General features: G+C 43.1%; 1 protein-coding gene across 6 annotated transcripts in view; it reads right to left on the minus strand.

The window, feature by feature from the left end:
* Positions 1 to 22642, minus strand: part of LOC138762226 (collagen alpha-2(I) chain-like) — a 512086-nt gene that overhangs the window by 279679 nt on the left and 209765 nt on the right. For 5 of the 6 annotated variants that reach the window (XR_011356852.1, XM_069935862.1, XM_069935881.1 and 2 more), the window contains exon 6: positions 3370 to 4221. The exons of the other annotated variant lie outside the window; for it this stretch is intronic. Coding sequence is in view for 4 of the 5 variants with exons in the window: in XM_069935862.1 (XP_069791963.1) it covers positions 3370 to 4221 (852 nt within the window). In the remaining variant the exon portion in view is untranslated. The remainder of the gene's footprint in view (positions 1 to 3369; positions 4222 to 22642) is intronic. 6 annotated transcript variants of the gene reach the window in all.

Raw genomic sequence — 22642 nt, forward strand, 5'->3', positions numbered from 1 at the left:
TAAAATTCCCATGTGCAATGAGATTGCTGAACAACAAATGAACTGCTCACACTAATCATCGGAGGCTTTACAACAATACAACTTTGATTATCCAAAATGGTCGGGACTGGACCTATGTCAGATAAATGGTTTTTGTGGATAACTGATCATTTTTCAAAAACAGCCCAGTCGCAACATGTATCATTGTTTAAACTGGCCACCGAGACAAACAACAAGGGAGGACTTTTTAAAGCATTAAAATAATGTTTAATTCTCACCAAAAAGAAATGCTGGCCAGCGCCGATGACTGGCACCTCCACACTGAGGTCAACACTGCGGCCGGCAGCCCCAGGTCCTCAGTCAGTTCGGCTCCAAAAAATTTTCAAATAAATGAGGATTTCTGATTTGTCTCAGATATTTATTACATCTGATATTTATTATAAATAAACAATATTTATTTTTATATGTAAATTTGTCCTGCATTTGTAATCAATTGTCTGTATGTGTGTTATAACTGGTTGTGTATTTGCATGTTTTTGCATCGAATATGGGAGAAGTCTGTTTCGTCAGGTTGTACTTGAGCAATCGGTTGATAAATAAACAAATTTGAAATTTCTTCCCTCTCACCTTAAATCGACAATATCTAGTTCGAGAAATATCTATCCTGGGAAAAAGACTGAGGATTCACTTTATCTATGCTCCTTATGATTTTATAAACCTCTATAGGGTCACCCTCTCAGGCTCCTTCACTCACAGAAGTAAATACTCTATAATTCAAGCCCTCTAGTCCCACCAACATCCTGGTAAACCTACTAGGCATTACGGAGTTGTCTATCCCACTCACTTCACCTTGATCACTGCACAATTGTTGCCAGGATGAATAACTTCCCTTCTTTATGATTTAATATAAAGTACTGGCGCATCTGCTCTGAGCATTAATTTTGATCACTGCCATAAAACATTCAAGACATAAACCAGAGACAGATATATTTTTTATAACTTTTTCATGAGGTTTGATGGAACGAATTTTTGAAAAGAGAAGGCTCATAATCTGAAAGTGAATGGAGCCACATGATAATCTTGGACTTTGTAAAACATGGGATGTAATAAACAATACATACACTGGACCCAAACGTCAATTAGTTTTATGCAGTGTGAAGTCATTTTTGTATGGTTTTTTTTGAGATAATAATTTTTCTTCAATATCTTTTGAATCTTGCCTATTTCCTAATCAACTTATTGATAAAAATCATTTTTGTATTTTACTGAAAACAATGAGTAGCAAGCAGAAAAAAGTTTTATTTTGGAAAAGTAGAAGCACAATCCAGAGACGTGCAGTTGCTGTCACTCACCAACAGCAACCAAAGTCCCTCAACAGAATGGTGGGAACATTTGCAATTATTGATGATTTGGATTGGATTTTTTTATTGACTCGTGCATGAAACTGGAAGTCCCCAGAATCACCATCCATCCCCAATGCCAGCATCCCACTCCAAAACTTTTATCTGTGTGAGATATGGTCTTTTAATTTTTTTTATATAAATGTTAACAATCTTTCTTTCTTTGGCTTGGCTTCGCGGACGAATATTTATGGAGGAGTAATGTCCACGTCAGCTGCAGGCTCGTTTGTGGCTGACAAGTCCGATGTGGGACAGGCAGACACGGTTGCAGCGGTTGCAAGGGAAAATTGGTTGGTTGGGGTTGGGTGTTGTGTTTTTCCTCCTTTGTCTTTTGTCAGTGAGGTGGGTTCTGCGGTCTTCTTCAAAGGAGGTTGCTGCCCGCCGAACTGTGAGGCGCCAAGATGCACGGTTGGAGGCGATATCAGCCCACTAGCAGTGGTCAATGTGGCAGGCACTATAAGAGAAAGCTCTTCTGGCTCATGAAACCCAATTACACCCAATTAACCCACTAACCCAGTACGTTTTTGAAGGATGGGAGGAAACTGGAACACCTGGAGGAAACCAATCAGACACAGGGAGAATGTACAAGCTTCTTACTGACAGCACAAAATTCAAACCTGGGTTGTTTTTAATGCAATTGAAACTCTAATTGGATCCTTGATTTGCAATGACTCCCTCACTGGAAAACCACATTCAGTGCTGATTGATCTCCTTGCCACTGACAATCATCACAGGCTAACTTCAAGGATGCATGCTTAGCCCACTGCTCTATTCTCTCTTCACCTGTGGCTAGGCACTATTCAAATGGCATCTACAAATTTACAGATGACATCAGGGTCATCGGCAGAATCACAGACCTAATGAGGTAGCATACAGGAGTGAGATCGATCCGCTAGTTGAAAATCTTGCACACAACATTAGCAAAACTAAAGAATTGCTTGTGGACTTCAGGAAGCAGAAACCAGGAAAATATAAGCCAGTCCTCACTGAGGGGTCAGCAGTGGAGAGGGTAAGGAATTTAAATTTCTGGCTGTCAACATCTCTGAAGACCTATTCTGGGGCACAGCAGTGGCTGTATTTTATTTGAAGTTTGTGAGGATTTGGTATGCCAGCACAGACTTCCAAATTTCTACAGGGTGTACCATGGAGAGAATTCTGACTGGTTGTATCACTCTCTGGTATGGAGGTGCCAAGGGACAGGACAGGAAAAGTCTACAGAAGGTTGTAAACTTGGCTAGCACCATCAGTCTTCATTCCGTTGAGGACATTTTTAAGAAGCGGTATCTCAAGGAAGCAGGTTCTATCATCAAGGACCCTCACCACCCATGCATATCCTTTTTTCACTGCTACCATTAGGAAGGAGGTGCAGGACTTTGAAGACAAACACTCAATGTTACAAAAACAGCTTCTTCCTCTCCACCATCAGATTTCTCAAGGTAAAATGAACCTACAGACACTACCTCATTTTACTCTATTTTGCACAAATTATTTATGTTTTTCTAAATTTTGTATTTTGGAATCAAATTTAAAGCAATTTTGCATCTCGTTCCACACAAAACTCCTGCCACTAAACAACAAATTTTGTGACGTGATCATGACCATAAACCCAATTTTGATTTGAATACCTTTGTGGTAACTGCTGCATTAACCCTGTATAACTTATACATTTGGGAGAACTCACTTTGTTTGGTTACTGGAGTGTTGATCTTTGAGATGCATTCAAGCATCTGGTTTAAACACAGCATGTTAGTGTTGAACTGTGAAAGGTTCATTCAGTATCTTTGAATGGTATAGTGTAGGATCAAATTCACTCATTGCTCAATACATTTAACTTGCAGATGGAAAATCAATAGTGAGATACAAGAAATAAAAACAGAGGTGTGTCATGGGGTAAGACCTCAGCTCTCACTCACTGCATCAGACGTCCCAGCAACCGTTTTGCCCACATTGTAAAATTCCTATTTTCGTGACCAGGTGTCAGCTCACTTACCCTTGGACCAGGCTGCCCTGGTGGTCCTCTACATCCAGGAGCTCCTGCCCTTTTATGGATTTTCACTTTATGAATTGGATGGAGCCCTGCTTGGGAGGAGCTGTTCATTGAGGGTTGCTGAAGTTTGTGACTTTCCCACTGTGAAGTCTCTTCTGAGGTCTCCATCACCAATATCTCTTTGTTAGTTGTAATTTCTTCTTTGGTGTTCTCAACCAGGTAGTTCTCACTGTTTAGATCAGTAGCCTCTTCATACCACCTTGACTTCTTGGAATTTGCAACATTTTCATCTGTAAGGTCAATTATCAACAAGTCTTCTCCCTGATGTGGGTCAACACCCTTCTGTAACATACTCAATGGATTTGTTTGTAAATCTGTGTGAATTATTGGAGAGGGCAATGTCAGTGTGGGATTATCTGAAGCCACTAACCCAGTGTCCCATTTTGGCTGGTGGAAAGCAATATTTCCATGATCTTCAGTTACTGATCGGTAGAACTCTTCATCAATAAACTCATCTAATGCACTAGGAGTCTTTACAGTTGATCTGTCATCATTCTCTTCATAGATTTTATTGAGCTGAAAGTCAGAAGCCTGGAGAAAGACATTTGAAATCCATGAGGAATTGTGTTGGAGGAGTGAGTTGCTAAAGTTTGTGGGAAGCTTGCCTGGTTCTGGACCGGTTAATTCATTATTGGTGAGATTGATCAGTTCAGTGTTCTCTTGCTGATCACATTCAAATGTGCACTTTGATCCAGAATCTGGAACCACGGTGTTAACAAGTGCCTGACCTGCCGATCCTTTGATCTGAATTAATGTTGGTCCTGTATCCATTTCACGGGTTATACCCTCGGAATCCTTGAGAAACACAAACCAAACAATAAGCAATTACTACCACAACTCACAAACAGTTTGGAATTATTAAAAAATACTGAAAGATAAACATGCAATTGCTACCACAAAGTGAAGTGGAACACAAAACTCTGCAGACACTGTGATTGTTGTAAAATATCTTGAAGAAGGGTTCAGGCCTGAAACGTTAGTTATATATCTTAATCTCTTTATGGATGCTGTGAAATCTGCTTTATTCCTCTGGAATTTTTGAGATTTTAACACAGTTGAGACAAGTGATTTGAAATATTGTTAAGAAATGAAATTAAATATGTTCTTGAGCAAAATTGTAGCTATAAACTCATCTATTTCTCCAAGGATCTGGTTATAAGAAATTATAAAGATATTTAGAACCATAGAACATTACAGCACAGAAACAGGCCCCTTTGGCCCTTCTAGTCTGTGCCAAATCATTTTTTTTGCCTAATCCCACTAACCTGCTCCCAGTCCATAGCCCTCCATATCTCTTCCAGTCCTTCTCCCATCCATGGTCCTGACCAAATTCTTCTTAAATCTTAAAATTGACTCTGCAATCACCACCTCAGTTGACAGCTCCTCTAGTTTGAATCTCACCTACCCTCAGGGGAAAAAGCCTATCTACATTCACTGTCTATCCCCCTCATAATTTTAAATACCTCTAGCAAATCTCCCTTCATTCTTCTATGCTCCAGGGAATAAAGTCCTGACCTGTTTAACCTTTCCCTGTAACTTATTTCCTGAACTCTAGGCAACAGCCGGTAAATCTTCTCTGCACTCTTTCCATCTTATAGTTCCTATAATTAGGTGACCAAAATTGCACACAATACCCCAAATTTGGCATCACCAATATCTCATACAACCATCCCAGCTCTCATATTCAACGCTTGTCCTTCCAAAATGTTTCATTCAATTTATCTATTCAATCCTTACCATTGATTTACTACATTAGTCAAAACACCAAAGCACCCACATTTATTTTTAATTTTAGAAGAGCTATAAATTTATGCAAGTTTGTGTCAACATTGATTGACCTGTGCTATCTAAAGATTTTGAAGTGATCCAATTTGCTTTCGTTAATCTAATTCCACAAGACCATCAGATATAGGAGCTAAATTAGGCCATTCAGCCCACTGAGTTTGCTCCACCATTCAAAACATGGCTGATGCATTTTTCCTTTCAACCCCATTCTCCTGCCATCTTCCCATAATGTTTGACAACCTTACGAATCAAGAACATTATCCCAGTACCAAAGAGGGCAATAGTAAACAGCCTCAATGACTACTGTGCATATGTATCATTTGTTTGTATGCATGCTACGTCTGTTTTACCGAGGATGAAGAACACTGTTTTGTCAAGTTTTACTTTACAATCGGATGATAAATAAACTTGAACCTCCACTTTAAACCTATCCAATTATTTGGCCCCCACAGTTTTTCTGTCACAATGAATTGCACAGATTCGCCATCCTCTGGCTGAAGAAACCTCTCCTTATCTGTTCTACAGGGAAGTCCTTTTATTTTGAGGTTGTGTGCTCTGGCCCTAGACTATCCCACTACTGGAAATATCTTTTCCATTTCCACTTTATCCAGCCCTTTCAATATATGGAAGGTTTCGATGAGTTCCTCCTTCCAAACTCCAGCGAATCCAGGTAGAGCCATCAAACACTCCTCATACATTAACTCTCCTATCTCCGGGATTATTCTCATAAACCTCCTCTGGGCTGTCTCCAATGCCAACACATCTTTCCTCAGATATGGGACCCAAAGCTGCTCATAATGCTCCAAACATGGTCTTACCAACACCTTGTAAAGCCTCAGCATTACATCCTTGCTTTTTATTCAAGTCCTCTTGAAATGAATGCAAACATTGCATTTGGCCTTCCTTACTACCTGCAAGTTAACATTTAGGGAATCCTGCACATGGACTCCTCAGTCCCTTTGGACCTCTGCTTTCAGAATTCTTTCCCCAATGAGAAAAATAGCCCATTGCTTTATTCCTTCAACCAAAGCGATCTGCTGACATGATCTGCTCCCAATAATTCCCTGAATACCCATGCCAACATTTTGTGCCAGAATGTTGGTAGATTGTACCTTTATCTTTGATATATAAAGGACACTTTGACCTGCTGAGTTTCTCCAGCTTTCACCTCAACCACAGTGTCTGCAGACTTTCATGTTTTACTGTTGTCATGGGTGCATTTGGACTGCATGGGCCCATGAATAAATTAATCTGACAGGACCTGATCCCTGATTTTACCTATGTCATTGGTCCTGATATGCATCACCACCACTGACTGTTCTCCTTCCCTTACTGGAAGCCCTACAGCTATTCTGTGATATCCTTGAACCTGGCACTAGTGTGTCTACATCCCGATGACTTCTACAGGCACTGAAGCCCCTATCTATCCATTGACAATGGAATCCCCTGGCACTTTGACTCTAACATTCCCTTCCATTCTCTCCTGTGCTCTAGAGATGCCACAAATTTGGCTCTTGCCATATTTCCCTGAAAGCTATCACTCCCGACAGTTTCCAAACGATATTTGCTGGAGATTTTGATGGTCTCAATAGATTCTACTTGCCATCTTCCAGAGTGTCTGCTGGTTACTCATTCCCTTTTGCATGTGTAAGACTTGCTTGCAATGTGACCACCTCACTAAATGCATTATCTACATACATAGAACATTAGCACAGAAAAACAGCCCATTCAACCCTTCTGGTCTGTGCCAACCAATGAAACTAGCTAGTCCCACTGACCTGCCCTCCTTCCTTAACCCTCCAGACCTCTCCTATCAAGGTATTTATCCAATTTATTTTTAAAACTCAAGATTGAATCTGCATTCCCTACATCAGATGGCAGCTCATTCCACACTCCTACCACTCTGAGTGAAAAACTTTCCCCTAATGTTCCCCTTACACTTCTCCGCTATCAGCCCAAGGCCTCACATCTGCCCTGTCTATACCCTCAAATTTTATGAACCTCTATCAAGTTTCCCCTCATCCTTCTTGGTTCCAAAGAGTATAGTCCTAACCTGTTTAATCTTTCCTGGTAACTCAACTCCTGAAGACCCAGCAACATCTTAGTAAATCTTCTCTGCACCACAGTGAATTTTTCACAACTTCAGCTCCATAATGCAGTTATCCAATTGTAGTAGTTGGGCCTACTGACAGGCCCTTCGGCCCAACTTGCCCAAGCCGACCAAAATATCCCACCCATACTAGTACCACCAGGCTGTGTTTGTGTGCATAACTCTCTAAAACCATCCTATCCATGTACCATTCCAAGTTTTATTTTTTAAACATTGCAATAGCACCTGCCTCTTGCAGTGCATTTAAATTTGTTATGAAGGTTTCTTTTATCAATTGAGGTTCAAAGTTCATTTTCTCGTCACCTATTAATACAAAATCTTATACACGAGTTACACTTTTGTCTGTCATAAAGCAAACAAAGAATATCTATGACCATTGCCCAGCGTTCCTTACAGTAAGAGAGAAAGAGTAGCAAAAGAGAGTTGCATCAGAGACACCCAGTTTCCATGGGTTCACCTTCAGCGCTTCGGCATCCTCTACAGCCACACAGAGTCCTGTTCAAACCATCAGCCACGCGAGTTCCAGGTTCAGACCTCCAAAACAAACAGGAAGCCTTCAGTACCTGAGGCCCTTCATGAATGCTTCTTGCCATCAGCAGCCCTCTCTAATCCTGGTTCTGATATCTGGTTCCCTTGAGACATTCTCTAGCAACCCACAGCCTGTGTGGGACCTTCGACCTCTGAGCCCCTTGCTGGTCAATTGCTGTGGTTACCTTCCCTGTAGGGTCATCTCCCATCCTTCTCCATGCAGGAGGTGGCTGTGTTCTCCCTGTTTCTGATGCTTTTTGCCAGACTGCTATTTCCCTCAGAGTCTGGAACTCCTTGTGGTATGCTGGTTAGCACAGGCACCACAATCTTGGGCATATACCTCCAAGGTTGCAGGATTTTTAAAAAAAGGTTTACTCCTATAACAGGTTGTTGAAAGCCTGTATGGAGCAGTCACAATCAAAACTAGTCCATAGGATCCTGCAGAACAGCTCTGTCTCTCCACTCCCCGCTTTCCCAGGTCTGCACCAGTGGCAGCGCTGCCATTTTCCATCTGACTGTACATATACAACATGACAAAACAGCATTTCTCTGGGTCAAGGTGCACATACATATGCAGACACTACACAGAACATAATAATCACATATATACATAAACATAATTTTGAATAAATATACATGTTTATTAATATTTTGGGACGATTTACTGAGTTACAGATAACATTGATCAATCTCACAACCTGAAAGAAGCCATTTCTCAGCCTGGCAGCACAGACTTTGATGCTCCTGTACCTCCTTCCTGATGGTACTGGATGGAAATGATCTTCTATAATTCTTTGAGATCTATTTAAGAATAGCCTCCAGTGAATGTTGTCAATAGAGGAAATGGATACTCCAGTGATCGTCTCGGCCTTTTTAATGCTCCTCTGTATTAACTTTCAGTCTGATAATTTGCAGTTACTGTACCACACAATGATGCTGTCAGACAGCACCCTCTTAACTGTCCCCTTGTCAACCTTCATAGGCTATGCCTTTCTGAGTAATGAGGTGGTGTTATGGGTCCAGGATAGGTCATCCTTTATATGCATGCCAAAGAACTTTATGCTCTCCGGTCTCTATGATGGAACCATTGATGTATAGTGATCAACCTTTCTCCTCCTGAATTCCACAACCATCTCCTTTGTCTTGTCCACGTTGGGTTTCAGGTTGTTGTTCTTGCACCATTTTACAAGCCTCCCAACCTCCTCTCAGTAAGCCAACTTGTTGTTGCTGAGGCAAACTCCTGTTGCATTATGCGCAAGCTTGGTGATTCTGTTGGAAATTAAACTGACAGTGGCGGTGTGAGTCTGCAAAGTGATCAGAAGTTGACTAAGTACACAGCCCTGAGGTGTGCCACAACTCAACGTGATGGGATATGTGGTTTTGATGCCAACCCAGACTGTCTGTGGTCTTTTGGCCAAGAAGTCCATTTGCAGAGAAGGTTGTTATGATGGCATCAGCAGTCTACCCGAGTTTGAAAGCCACACAGAACTGTCAGGCACCACCCAGCCTCTCTACCTAACCAAACAGGTATGCACCTGCCCACCAGCCAGAGCACATACCAGGATTGGCCAGGCCCTGTACAATGGGAGCCCCTGCTCCTCAGAATGAATTATTTAAACCACAGCCCCTACTGTCTGCTCTTTCTGCCTCGTGGTCAACTCCTGTACTCAGTTCAGGTTGCCATCACCATGGCCGGATGGCATTGGGAGGGAAACGTAGGTAAGGGATAGAAATCCCCCATGCGGACCAGGGTGTCACCATCAATTGGGTAGTCACCAGTAGAGCAGAGACAGACCTCCACTAACCGAGGATAAGAGGCTGTATATTCCCCCTTTAAACCAAGCCACCTGAACGGCACCTCACCCGGAGTCAGAACCCTTCCCTCAGATCATTGAGTGACCCCCGAGCTTCAGTGAGTGCCCGTGCACACTCTAATGCCACCGAGCCCCTTCCCCCGTTAAGATTCTTTGGTTGGGTGCAAGCCAGTTGCCACTGCTGTGGTACTGCACCAGTTAATTCTGTGAACATGTGTGCATACATGTGACTTTGTTTCACTGCTGCATCTTGTTAATTTGTTTAAACTGTTATTTTAATAACTGTGTACTCCAGGACCGCCCCAGAGTTTCTCTCATTTCATGACTAATAAAGTGCGTGTTTTTTGGCCTCCTACTAGAGTTCTTCCTGTACCCAAACAAACTAAAATCACATACTACAGGGGTGTTGAATCCCAGCGAGGACAGTTTATCCACCAGCCTCTGAGGTATGATAGTGTCGAACGACAAGCTGAATGAACAACAGCCTGGAGTATGAAACCTTCTGTGTATAACAGGTAACCCACACATGGAGGCCATGGACAGTAGAACTTCCCACAGTGTAATTCCACTAGTCTGAGCCTCCCTGCTTGGAATGACTTAAAGCTCCTTAGTTATTCCCTTAACTAAAGTATTCATATCGTGCTGGTGACCTCGTGGCTTGATGTCAGGATAGTAACCTCTTCCACATATCAGCAGGACTAAAGAGTTGTTTATAGACTTGCATAATAATGGTGGAGCTCACACCCGATGATTGCAATAGAGTACTGAGATGGAGATAGCTTCAAGTTCACAATATCTCCAACCACCTCTCCTGGTCAACCCATCTCGACAAGATGGCCAAGAAGATGCACCAGCCCTCTACTTCAGAAGCATGAGGAAATTCAGCATGCTGTTCCCTCAACAATGTCTATTTATGCATCATTGGAATTATCCGGTCAGGATGCATCACAGCATGGGACGAGAACTCTTCCTCTCAGGATCACAAGGAACTGCAGAGGGCCTTACATGCAGACTATCACATATCCCCTCCCCTCCATCACAACACCTCCATTGACTCCATCACATAAACCCCTTCTCTCCCTCAGATACCCTCACCCTCCATCACACTCTCTCTTCCATTGATTCCATCTCACACCCCCTTTCCCTCCATCACATACCATCTCTCCTCCATTAGCTCCAACATACACCCTCACTCCCTTCCATCACACACCCTCCCCTTCCATTGACTCCATCACCCACCCTTCCCCCTCCATCAACTCCATCATACACACCCCTCCTCTCCATCAATTTCCACGCCCCAGTCCATCATATACCCCTCCCTTCCATTACACACCCCTTCCCCACAAGTTGGTTACAGCCACAGAGCTGCACCATCACTGTGGTCACCATCCTTAGGGTCGTCTCCTGTTTCTCCTTCTCAACCGGGGGTAAACAGGATATGATCATTCACCAATTATCCCGGAGATCAAATTATTTCAATGAACACCCTGATGGGAATAAAACTATTAATACAGATATCCATGCTTCAAAAGTAAAAATTTAATACATTCAACATACATCAGTTTTTAAATAAATCCAGGAGTCAGATTCTTGCTTTCAACTGCAATACATTGCAAAACTGGATAACGTTATGTCGAGAGACAAACTCATTTTACTTCTGTGTTAAATTTTGTCTGCCAAATACATGTATAAAATGAAAATGGGTCCATCTTTCCCTACCTGACGCAATTCTCCATTGGCAGGTATCTTTGCCACAGTGATGAATAAACAGATGACAAAGGCATAGCTTCACCATGATGAAAGGCTGAATCGGCCACTCGAAACATATGGAGCAAGGCAACTGAGCAGCATTTTAAATTAAGGTTGTTTCAAGCCCCCTTTCAATGCCTCTAAGCACATTTCCTGATTTTTAAAAACTTGATGGAAGGTTTTTTAACCAAACTCTTATATATTGTGTAAAAATTAGCTTCCAAATGATGAATCCAGTTGGATTTATTGTATGACAGAGATCCCTTGTTTCCACCTCCCCCCCCCACCCCCCCAATCCCAGGTTAGCACTCAGGGAAAGATCTGTCCAGGTTTTCTGGTGGCCTGCATAAAATTCTGACCGTTAAGGCAGCCGACATAAGTACAAAAAAAAACGGCTTGAACAAGACATCGCCAGCATTCTACAGATGCATTTTTAATACAAAAAAAACCTCCAGCTTCTGGAACTCAGTCTTAAGTGATACAGTTAAGCCAGCTGAATATCTCCGTTTGATACAAAGGGGCGATGACAGCATTTATGGGAATGTAGCTTCTCAAGGCATGGTACACTCACAATAAATTTACTCCATACAGCACAGCGAATTCTTGTATTTGGACAGCACATCCTTGTGGGCTGGAAGGGCCTGTTACCTTAAAAAATTGTTTTTAAAATATCATTGGACTGCTGACTTCAATCAAGGATTTTAGCTAGCTTGACTTAATTTTAAATATTTCACTTTGTTATGGTCCATAAAAGGAGCTATAACTTGTGATTACATACCATCTGCAGCAATAATTACCATGTGGCATTTTGAACAGAAGGAAATTTTTTTACAAAGCTTTTCATTGCAGAAATAGAGACTTAGTTTCTTGAAAACATTTATTCATACTGTGACAGGTAATTGCTTCCAGAGTTAGTGATACTTGTACTGTGATGCACCTGCATTTAATAATCATGAATAAGTTTCTGTTTAAGAATGAATATTTCTGTTTATCAGTATGAAACATGGACAATGATGTTATCAAACTCAGCTTTCTGTCACTCTAGCTGTATACTTTATCAGTCGCTGATGATATCCTGTGATCTTTCAACTTATAATCTCCTCCCCAATAGATCAAAACTTGATACTCAATGTGCACAAGACAAAGGAGATGATTGTGGACTTCAGGAGGACCAGGATTTGCCATTTTCTACTACACATTAATAGCTCAGTAGCGGAGAGGGTAGAGAGCTCCATGCTCCTTCGGGTTAACTTAAGTGACATCCTGAACATACAATATTTCCTCCCTTGTCAGGAAGGCGCCACTGCACTTGAAAAGACTGTCAACTTTCTGCAGGAGCTTTATTGAGAGTGGCCTGGCCTGCTACATAAGTGTGGTATGGTTGCTATAGAGCATTTAATCGGAGGAAAATTCACAGGATCATAGAAGTGGTAAAGTGGATCTCTAATGTCTCCCTCCCATCAACATGATCTACCGGGATCACTCTTTGAAGAGAGCTCAAAACCTTTGAGGACCCCCCCATAACCCTGCACACAAAACCTTTCAGCTAATCCCATCCCAAAAGAGATACAGAATTATCAGAGCCCAGCACTGCCAGGCTGAGAAACTTCATTCCCACAGGCAAGGAGATTGCTGAATGAGAAAATGAGCTGCTCACCAAACCCTTCAAGACTCTGCCTTTATTTTTCTTCTTTCTTTGACTTGGCTTTGCGGTCGAAGATTTATGGAAGGGTATGTCTACGTCTGCTGCCGGCTCATTGGTGACTGACAATATTTATTTATATTTATTGCACATGCATATTTTGTCTGTATGTGTGTAATGTCTATATGTTCATTTGCATGTTTTTGCACTGAGTACATTGGGTTGTCCTTGTACAATCGGATGATCATGAACTTGAGTTAGCGTCTTTGAGCTAGTTCACCCTGACATCCACTTTTAATCTGTTAGACAGCAGTTCATTTGCCTTCTGCATTCCTTCCTGAACCAATGCAGGCCCCAAGATCTCCTCTTGCACATAGTTCTCTGGGTATCTATCCTTGAACCCCATCTCAGTTCCCATTAGGCCATCAGCAAATAACCTTGTGCCAGTTATCACATGTACTGAACGTTGCCTCTGACGCAGCACCACTCTCAAAACAACCATGGTCTCGAAGCTGTCAAAATGCATGTCTTACCTCCAATACTAAATAAACAGAAAAGTCCTTCAAGTTAATGGGCATAGGTTGGATCGTGTAGAAAGCCCATTGCACCTCCCAAAGTGACTGACAGAGGCTCAACCAGATTGTTGCAAGAGATTAAAGATGTCTTCATTGTCATGTGATCATGCAGTACAAGAGAAAGAACCAAAAGAAAGTCGCTTCAGAGTCACAGTGTCCATGCATCCACCTCCAGCACGTCTGCAGCCTCTTTCGCCTCGCAGACTCCTGTTCGATTCATGGGCAACCCAAGTTTCAGATCCAAACCTGTGACATGTGACATGATCAGGAAGCCTTCTGAACCCAAGGCCCTTCAAGAGCTCTTCTTGCCCTCAGAAATCTATTGAATTCTGGCTCTGATATCTGGTTGCCAAGAGCCAGTCTTCAGCATCCCACAGCCATTGCAGGACCCCTGAATGCAATCGCCCGCAACCTGTGCAGGACCCTCAGGTGCTGAGCCCTTCACTGGTCTACTGCTGTGGTCACCTTCCCCGTGGGGTTGTCTCCCATGCTTCTCCTTCTCAATGGGTATGTTCTCCCCATTTCTGGTTCCTTTGCTGGTTTGCTGCTCCCCCATAGTCTTCAACCCCTCATGGCTGCTGCCAAGCACAGGCACCACCTACTGGGGCACAGATCTCTGTGGCTGTTGCAGCATTTTACTTACCAATGCCTTCTTTAATAGGCCACTTACAGCCACGTTAGAGCTGCTAGCATTAGGGTCAAGCAGATGAACCCTTTGGTGCAGCACTGTGCCTTGGATCCCAGCTTTCCCAGGTCCACACCACTGGCACCACAATTTTGAACATTTCATGGTCCTCCACTCACTTGGGTAAGCCATTCCACCATCAAAATGTCTGCTTCATTGCTGAAACTTTGAGCACTTCCTTTCTCCAACTCCAAATGGAACACATTTCTCAGCAATGTCTATTTCCACCTTCTGTGGACTTGAGATCATCAGATACTCTGCTCCGACTACTTGCATTCACACCTCGTCCATTTCACCCAGACACTGAACCCTAAGAAAGCAAACTCTCGATTTTTAAATCCTCTTCTTTCTTTTGTAATCTCTGCAATTTCTTTCTGCCCCAAAGTGCTTCAGAATTTCACTACTCCACTGAGTCTTCCTCTTAAGCCTCATGCTTTTGAATTGCTGTTTCATTCACCTCAAGGCCCAATGTTCCACAGGTCTTTCATGAAGTTCCACTTCCTTTGTACTTCTTCTACCCATTTTACTGGAGCAAATATCAACCTCTTTATCCAAATGGATCATTACCTCAGTTTATGATACCAGCTTTTGTTGCTGAAGGTCATATCTTACATGGAAAAGAACAGACCAATCAGGAGCAGGGGCAAGCTTTTCCTGCCATTTAAAATGATCACAGCTGAGCTGACTGTAACGCCAATTCCTTTCCAGCCAGTCACCTTAGAAGAGAAATGGAGAATGTGGTAACTATATTATTCCCCTTTATATCGAAACGTGGAGGCATTTTACAAATGGATGCGGTTTCACTAATGTTCAGAAGATATTAAACTTTTTGAAAAAAATTAACTAAAATTAGGTCTTTGCAAAAGAACAGGATATTGATGACAAGGACCATAAAGTATAGAAGCAGAGGCAGCCATTTGGCCCATCAAGTCTCCTCCGCCATTCCATCATGAGCTAATCCATTCTCTCCCCTCTGCCCCACTCCCCATAACCTTTGATACCCTAACAATTCAGATACCTCTCAATCTCTGCCTTAAGTACACCCAATGATTTGGCCTCCACAGCCAGCCATAGCATCAAATTCAGAGTTCACCATTCTTTAGCTAAAGAATTCCTCTGCATCCGTTTTAACTGGACACCCTTCAATCCTGAAGTTGTGCCCTCTTGTCCTCGACTCCTCTACCATGGGAAACAACTTTGCCATGTCTACTCTGTTCAGTTCTTTTAACATTCCAAGTGCTTCTATGCCATTCCCCGTCATTCTTCTGAACTCCAAGAGCTGTCAAATGTTCCTCATATGCTAATCCCTTCATACTAGGAATCATTCTTGTAGTTTTTCTCCAAATAAAATGTAATTTTAAATTTAGACATATAGCACAGTAACAGGCCCTTTCGGCCTACGAGCCCATGCCACCCAATTAGTCTTCAACTCGCAGTACATTTTGAAGGGTGGGAGGAAACCAGAGTCCCAGGGAAAACCCATGCAGACACAGGGAGAATGTACAAACTCCTTACAGACTGCACGGGATTTGAACTCTGGTCCCAATCACTTGCTCTGAAACAATGTTGCGCTAACTGCAACACTAACTGTGCATTTTCTCCAATGGCAGCACATCCTTCCTTAAGTAAGGAGAACAAATCTGTAACCAATACTCCAAGTGAGGCCTCACCAGAGCCAATACAAATCCTCAGCATCCTATACCTGCTCTTGGAGCCAATTCTTCTTGATACGAATGCCCACATTGCATTTGCCTTCTTCACCACCAACTCAACCTGTAGACACCATTTGTCATGACAGAGAGAACATTTCATAATTTTTGTAATTTTTAAAAATATTTAAACAATTTGCTTCATGTTGAACTCAGCTTCTTTCTGCCTTTTAAAAGATGTAATTAGCTTGCACTGCCTTTGCTAAATGGACATCAGAGTAGGGATATATATTGCTACTTCTTCCAAAATACAGTTCCACACAGGTTGAGGGAAATAAATATTTAAATTTCAGTCTCTTCTCACAGGCCCTTCAATCCATCTTGTCCATGTCGACCACTCAAGGTTAGTGCAACTCAATAACATCTTCTCCATACTTACAATTAACGCAAGCACATCTCAAGGATGTGTTCTCAGCTCACTGAACTACTTGCTCTTCACCCATGAACTGTGTGGCTAGGCACAACTCAAATGCCATCTACAACTTTTACGATGACATCAGAGTTGTCAACAGAATCACAGACGGCAATGAAATATGCAGGAGTGAGATAGATCAGCTTCTTGAGTGATGTCTCAGCAACAACCTTGCACTCATCGTTAGCAATACTAAGGAATGAATTGTAAACTTCAGGAAGGGGAAACCGGAAGACCACAACAAGAATCTCATCAAGGGTTAAAAATGGAAGGGGTAATGAGCTTCAAATTCCTGGTTGTCAATGTATCTAAAGATCTATCCTGGATCCTTCATGTCAATACAGTCACGAATAAGACTTGCCAGTGGTAGAAATGCAAAGTTGTATCCCTTTAAAAAAAAATTACTTATAATTTAATAAATAAATATGGTCTGTTTCTACAAATTTGGTGCTGTATACCCAAACATTATCCAACTGCACGAAAACCAACAAGGTCGGGTCAGATACAGCAATGAGCTCTCTGAACCCTTCTCCATTAACAAAGGCGTGAAGCAAGGCTGTGTTCTCGCACCAACCCTCTTTTCAATCTTCTTCAGCATGATGCTGAACCAAGCCATGAAAGACCCCAACAATGAAGACGCTGTTTACATCCGGTACCGCACGGATGGCAGTCTCTTCAATCTGAGGCGCCTGCAAGCTCACACCAAGACACAAGAGAAACTTGTCCGTGAACTACTCTTTGCAGACGATGCCGCTTTAGTTGCCCATTTAGAGCCAGCTCTTCAGCGCTTGACGTCCTGCTTTGCGGAAACTGCCAAAATGTTTGGCCTGGAAGTCAGCCTGAAGAAAACTGAGGTCCTCCATCAGCCAGCTCCCCACCATGACTACCAGCCCCCCCACATCTCCATCGGGCACACAAAACTCAAAACGGTCAACCAGTTTACCTATCTCGGCTGCACCATTTCATCAGATGCAAGGATCGACAATGAGATAGACAACAGACTCACCAAGGCAAATAGCGCCTTTGGAAGACTACACAAAAGAGTCTGGAAAAACAACCAACTGAAAAACCTCACAAAGATAAGCGTATACAGAGCCGTTGTCATACCCACACTCCTGTTCGGCTCCGAATCATGGGTCCTCTACCGGCACCACCTACGGCTCCTAGAACGCTTCCACCAGCGTTGTCTCCGCTCCATCCTCAACATCCATTGGAGCGCTTACATCCCTAACGTCGAAGTACTCGAGATGGCAGAGGTCGACAGCATCGAGTCCACGCTGCTGAAGATCCAGCTGCGCTGGATGGGTCACGTCTCCAGAATGGAGGACCATCGCCTTCCCAAGATCGTGATATATGGCGAGCTCTCCACTGGCCACCGTGACAGAGGTGCACCAAAGAAAAGGTACAAGGACTGCCTAAAGAAATCTCTTGGTGCCTGCCACATTGACCACCGCCAGTGGGCTGATAACGCCTCAAACCGTGCATCTTGGCGCCTCACAGTTTGGCGGGCAGCAACCTCCTTTGAAGAAGACCGCAGAGCCCACCTCACTGACAAAAGGCAAAGGAGGAAAAACCCAACACCCAACCCCAACCAACCAATTTTCCCCTGCAACCGCTGCAATCGTGTCTGCCTGTCCCGCATCGGACTTGTCAGCCACAAACGAGCCTGCAGCTGACGTGGACTTTTTACCCCCTCCATAAATCTTCGTCCGCGAATCCAAGCCAAAGAGATTTAAATTTATAATGTTGGGCTTCCTATATCTCTGAACCCACGAGAAGTCTCCTCTCAAATGTATTAAAAGATTTTAGTAAACCAGGTATGTTGGAAGATATTCATTTGTGCAATCCTGAAAGCTTCTTTTTTTCTTTCTGTATAACTATATTTTATTCTTATATTGATAATTTTGAGGGTGGTTGGGGGGAGTTGGGGAGGAGGGGGTGTTTTGGGTAGGGGGGAGGTTATATACCATCATCTATGCAGTTTTAGATTGTTATTTGTTTGTATTTTGTATTAATAATTATGAATTTGATCACACATGTTTGGAAAAATTTTAAATAAAAAACTTGTCAGCAGCTATATTTTGTTATGACTTTGAGGAGATTTAGCCTGATGCCAAAGACTTGCAAATTTTTATATATGTCCCGTGGAGAGCATTCTGACTGGTTGCATCACTCTCTGGTATGAAGCTGCCAATGCACAGGACAGGAAAAGGCTACAGAGAGTTGTGAACTCAGCCAGTGCCATCATGGGCACCAGTCTTCACTCTATTGAGGACATCTACAAAAGAGGCAGTGTCTCAAGAAAGCAGCCTCCATCATCGTGGACCCTCACCACCCAGGCCAAGCCCTTTTCTTCACTGGTACGATCTGCAAAGAGGTACAGGAGCCTGAAGACGAACACCCAACATTACAAAAACAGTTTTTTTGTCCCCCCCTCTGCCATCACATGTTGAATGGGCAATGATCCACAGACGCTACTTCACTTTTCATTTGCAATAATGTATTTTTTCTTTTAAATAGTGTATTTATATAAATGTAATTTGGAGCAATTTTGCACCTGTAATGCACATTAATACTGCTGCACAACAAATTTAATGACATATGTCCAGGACAATAAATCTGATTCTGATCAGGACAAAATCTAGACACCTTTCCAAAAAAAGTAAAGCATGGAATAGCATTTGCCTGTCGATAGGCCAAGTAGAATTCACTTACATAAATAACCACTTGCCCCATGACAAGTCACATTCAGATCACACCTCCAGCCCAAGCTGTCAGATTAGGGTTCTAGCCAGGAGTTCCAGTTGGTGCATGCACCTCTAGTCCCTCCTCCAACATCGATGAGAGCAAAAGTAAGTTGAATGACTACTTTCTGAGCACTTGCGTTCTGTCCTCATGCAATGGCTTATGGTGGACAGTTGTTTTAGATCCCCTCTTCTTGTGTTCAGAATGGGTTCAAAGAGTCCCAGGCTGGACACATGTTATGAATAAACAGTGGTATTTATTTAGACACAGGGGAATTCACAAAAAGGGCACAAGGGCATACACTGACAGACTAACACACAGAACACAGGCACGGCATACCGAGAAACAAGGGTTTAACTTCTCCAGCACCCACCACCCAGAGGCACGGTACACCATAAAATTAAAAGAGCACTTGCACATAAGCCTGATCTCCAGTGTCACTGCTGCTCAGGACCCGGGATGGGACCATTGTAGTCAGCCCTCCAGTGCTGCCTGTGGCTCACAGCCTGGAGTTCGGCAATGGTCACAACTAACAAACACGTACACAACAATAATGCATAAATAACAACACAGGATGCAAATAAATCACTGTTAAATACTCTCAACTCCTGATTGGGAACCAACCATTTTAATTTTTAGCAAGTCTAGCACAATAACAAACTGTAAATGAATTACAGTTAACAAGTATGAAATGAAGCAAATGAATCACCAGCATTGCCCATGGCTCAGAATGCAGGACTGGCCCCTTGCATTTGGCCCTCCAGGGCTCCCCATGGCCTGGAGTTCAGTAATGGTTTCCATGCAGCAGCAAGAACAAAGAAAAGAAAGACAATGACTGCATGTGCTCAGCTTTTGCAATGCAAGACCCATCCACATGACCTGCAAGAACCAACCATGTGTCAGCCTCACAGGTGGGCAGATCTAACCCTTGATTGGCAGATGAGGTGACTACAGACTAAATTCAGTTGGAGAGGTCATATGGCCCTCCACAAACCACATTCCTACCAGATTTCAGATAAGACCACATTATCCTCGACAATCCATACTACACCTCTCCTTCCCCACATGGACCTGTCCATCCTCACCCATTGCCAGGTTGAGGCCAAAGGCAGACTTGGGAAACAGCATATCATATTCCACCTGGGTAGTCAATGGTATGAAGGCTAAATTTTCCGATTTCCTGTAACCGCTCCGATACAGTTCCACAGCTTCCATCTATCCTTTGTCTGCTCCCAGTCTCCTTGTGATTCTTGTTTTCACTTGTCACTCACCAACGTCCACTCCCCTCCTCATCTCTCTATTCCACCTCCCACCTTCATCTGTCCAGTATCCTGTTACCTCCCTGGCCCTTGCTCCCTCCTTTCTGTGCTTGGCCAACTCTCCTTTCCACTTTAGACTTGTTAAAATGTCCCGGCCCAAAACGTTGACTGATGATTTCTCTTCATGTACGCTGCCTGACCTGATAAGTCTTTCTCATGATTTGCTCAAGATTCCAGCATCTACCATTTTGTTTCTTTTCTAAATGTTTACCCTTAGGAGAGTTTGTCCAAATGTCTGCATGGTGGGCTGGAGTAACAACCTGCCGCACCCCTCCAATCCTCAGAACTGTAGAGACTCTTCAAACCAGTCATCCTCTGCTGTCTTCCGTTAAAGATTACTCAAATCAAATGCACTCAGGTTCTTCTGAAAGCATCGTACCTGGGGCCACACACAGAAAGGTTGCCATGCCAAATTGAGCATTAACTAAATTCAATCTTCTCAACATTATTTACAAATTATTTACAAAGCAAATAGTAAATTCAATGGCTTCCTTATCAGAATTTATTAAAATCTGCCTTTGAAGACTGAAAAAATACATTCAAAATGATCTATTTTAAAACTTTAGCCAGGCATATTTTAATTACATTTTTAAACATGTTCTTTATAGTCTGAGGAACTACCACGATCGGAGGAAGTGACTTCCATCTGAGGGAGTGGACTGACCTCGATCTGAGGGAGTGGAGGGATCTTGATCTGTGGGAACGGAGATTGTAACTAGTCATAGAGCCACACAGCGTAGAAACAAGCCCTTCAGCCAAATTTGCCTGTGCCGCCCACAATGTCCCACCACACTAGTCCCACCTGCCTTCATTAGCCTGCTAAACCCATCCTATCCACATATCTGTCCAAATGTTTCTTAAACATTGCTACTGGCTTTAAAAGGCCTGTTACAGGAGCCGATAGTTTTGTTTTTAAAATCCTGCAGCTGTGGGATCTGTACCAAATATGGCTGTGCCTGTGCTGGCAGTGGCCTTGAGGACATGCAGACTCTGGGGAAGCAGAGGACTTGTGCAGGGCACCAGAAAATGAGGAGACCACCATCCATATGAGAAGGAGAAGCAGAGGAGATGACCCTCTGAGATGATGACCTAACCAGCAGACCAATAAGGGGTTCTGTGGCTGATGAACACACAAGAGGAGAGCTGTTGGCAATTCAAGTGAGCAACCTTTACAGGCTGTGGGCTACTAATGGCTTGCAGTGAAAGGAAACACCAGGCCGCAGACTGCTGGAGACTGGGTGAAGGGGATCAGAATGCAAGAGGGTACTGAGGGTGGGAAGAGCTTCTGAGAAGCCTTGTGGTGAAACCAATATTGTGCATATTTGTTGTATGTAAATTACATGACACTTCCTATTTGACCCTGCTCTTACTGGCTGGCTCATGATTCCTCCCCTTTCTCTCCCGTAAAGGCTGTCATGCCACAAGATTGCCCCAGTTCGAGTTCGGGTCACTGTGAGTGAATAAAACAGGGATGCTGTCCATCTTTTGCAAATAAAAGCTTTCAGTTTCAATTACTTCAGTCTTTGTGCAATTGATAGAGCATCAAGCCTCAAGCGCAGAAAGCTTCCTGATCAGAAGGCTTCCTGATTGCGTAATGGAAGATTTAAACCATGCTTTTTACTTTTGCAGCCTTTGCTTTTACAAGGCTGAGAAACTGCTTGTTTTTTAGAATCAGCAGACATAAGCTAAATTCCACCAAGGGGCCAGAGATGCAGTTATCTGAAGAAAGGACATCTGTGTACCAAGAACATTTAATCTTCCTTCTTGTTTTGGTCACAGACTGTCAGAGGCCTAGCCTGGATGGAAAATAAACCATTGTATTCAAAGTGATAAGCTGAAAATTATGTTATTCGATAGAAGCCTAGCAAGCTAGCTTGCTCGCTTATCTTTCTTGCTGTGCTGGGAATAGGTGCTTGGGTAAGCAGTTTTTGGGTAATATAAGCCATGGTCCAACTGCTGAAGTGGGAGACTCTCCGAGAGGTGGCAACATCTCTCAGCAAGAAGAACTTCTAGAGTCCAGCCAATGTCCCAGTCGGGGGAGGTGGAGAAGCTGCTACCAGTGCCCCGACAACCTACTACACGTGTGCAGTCGTTGCCTCGCTTCGGCAGTTGGGACCAGTTCAGGCGTTGATAAGTATAGTTG

This window comes from Narcine bancroftii, chromosome 1 (assembly GCF_036971445.1).
Source record: "Narcine bancroftii isolate sNarBan1 chromosome 1, sNarBan1.hap1, whole genome shotgun sequence".
In the NCBI taxonomy this organism is placed as follows: Eukaryota; Metazoa; Chordata; class Chondrichthyes; order Torpediniformes; family Narcinidae; genus Narcine; species Narcine bancroftii.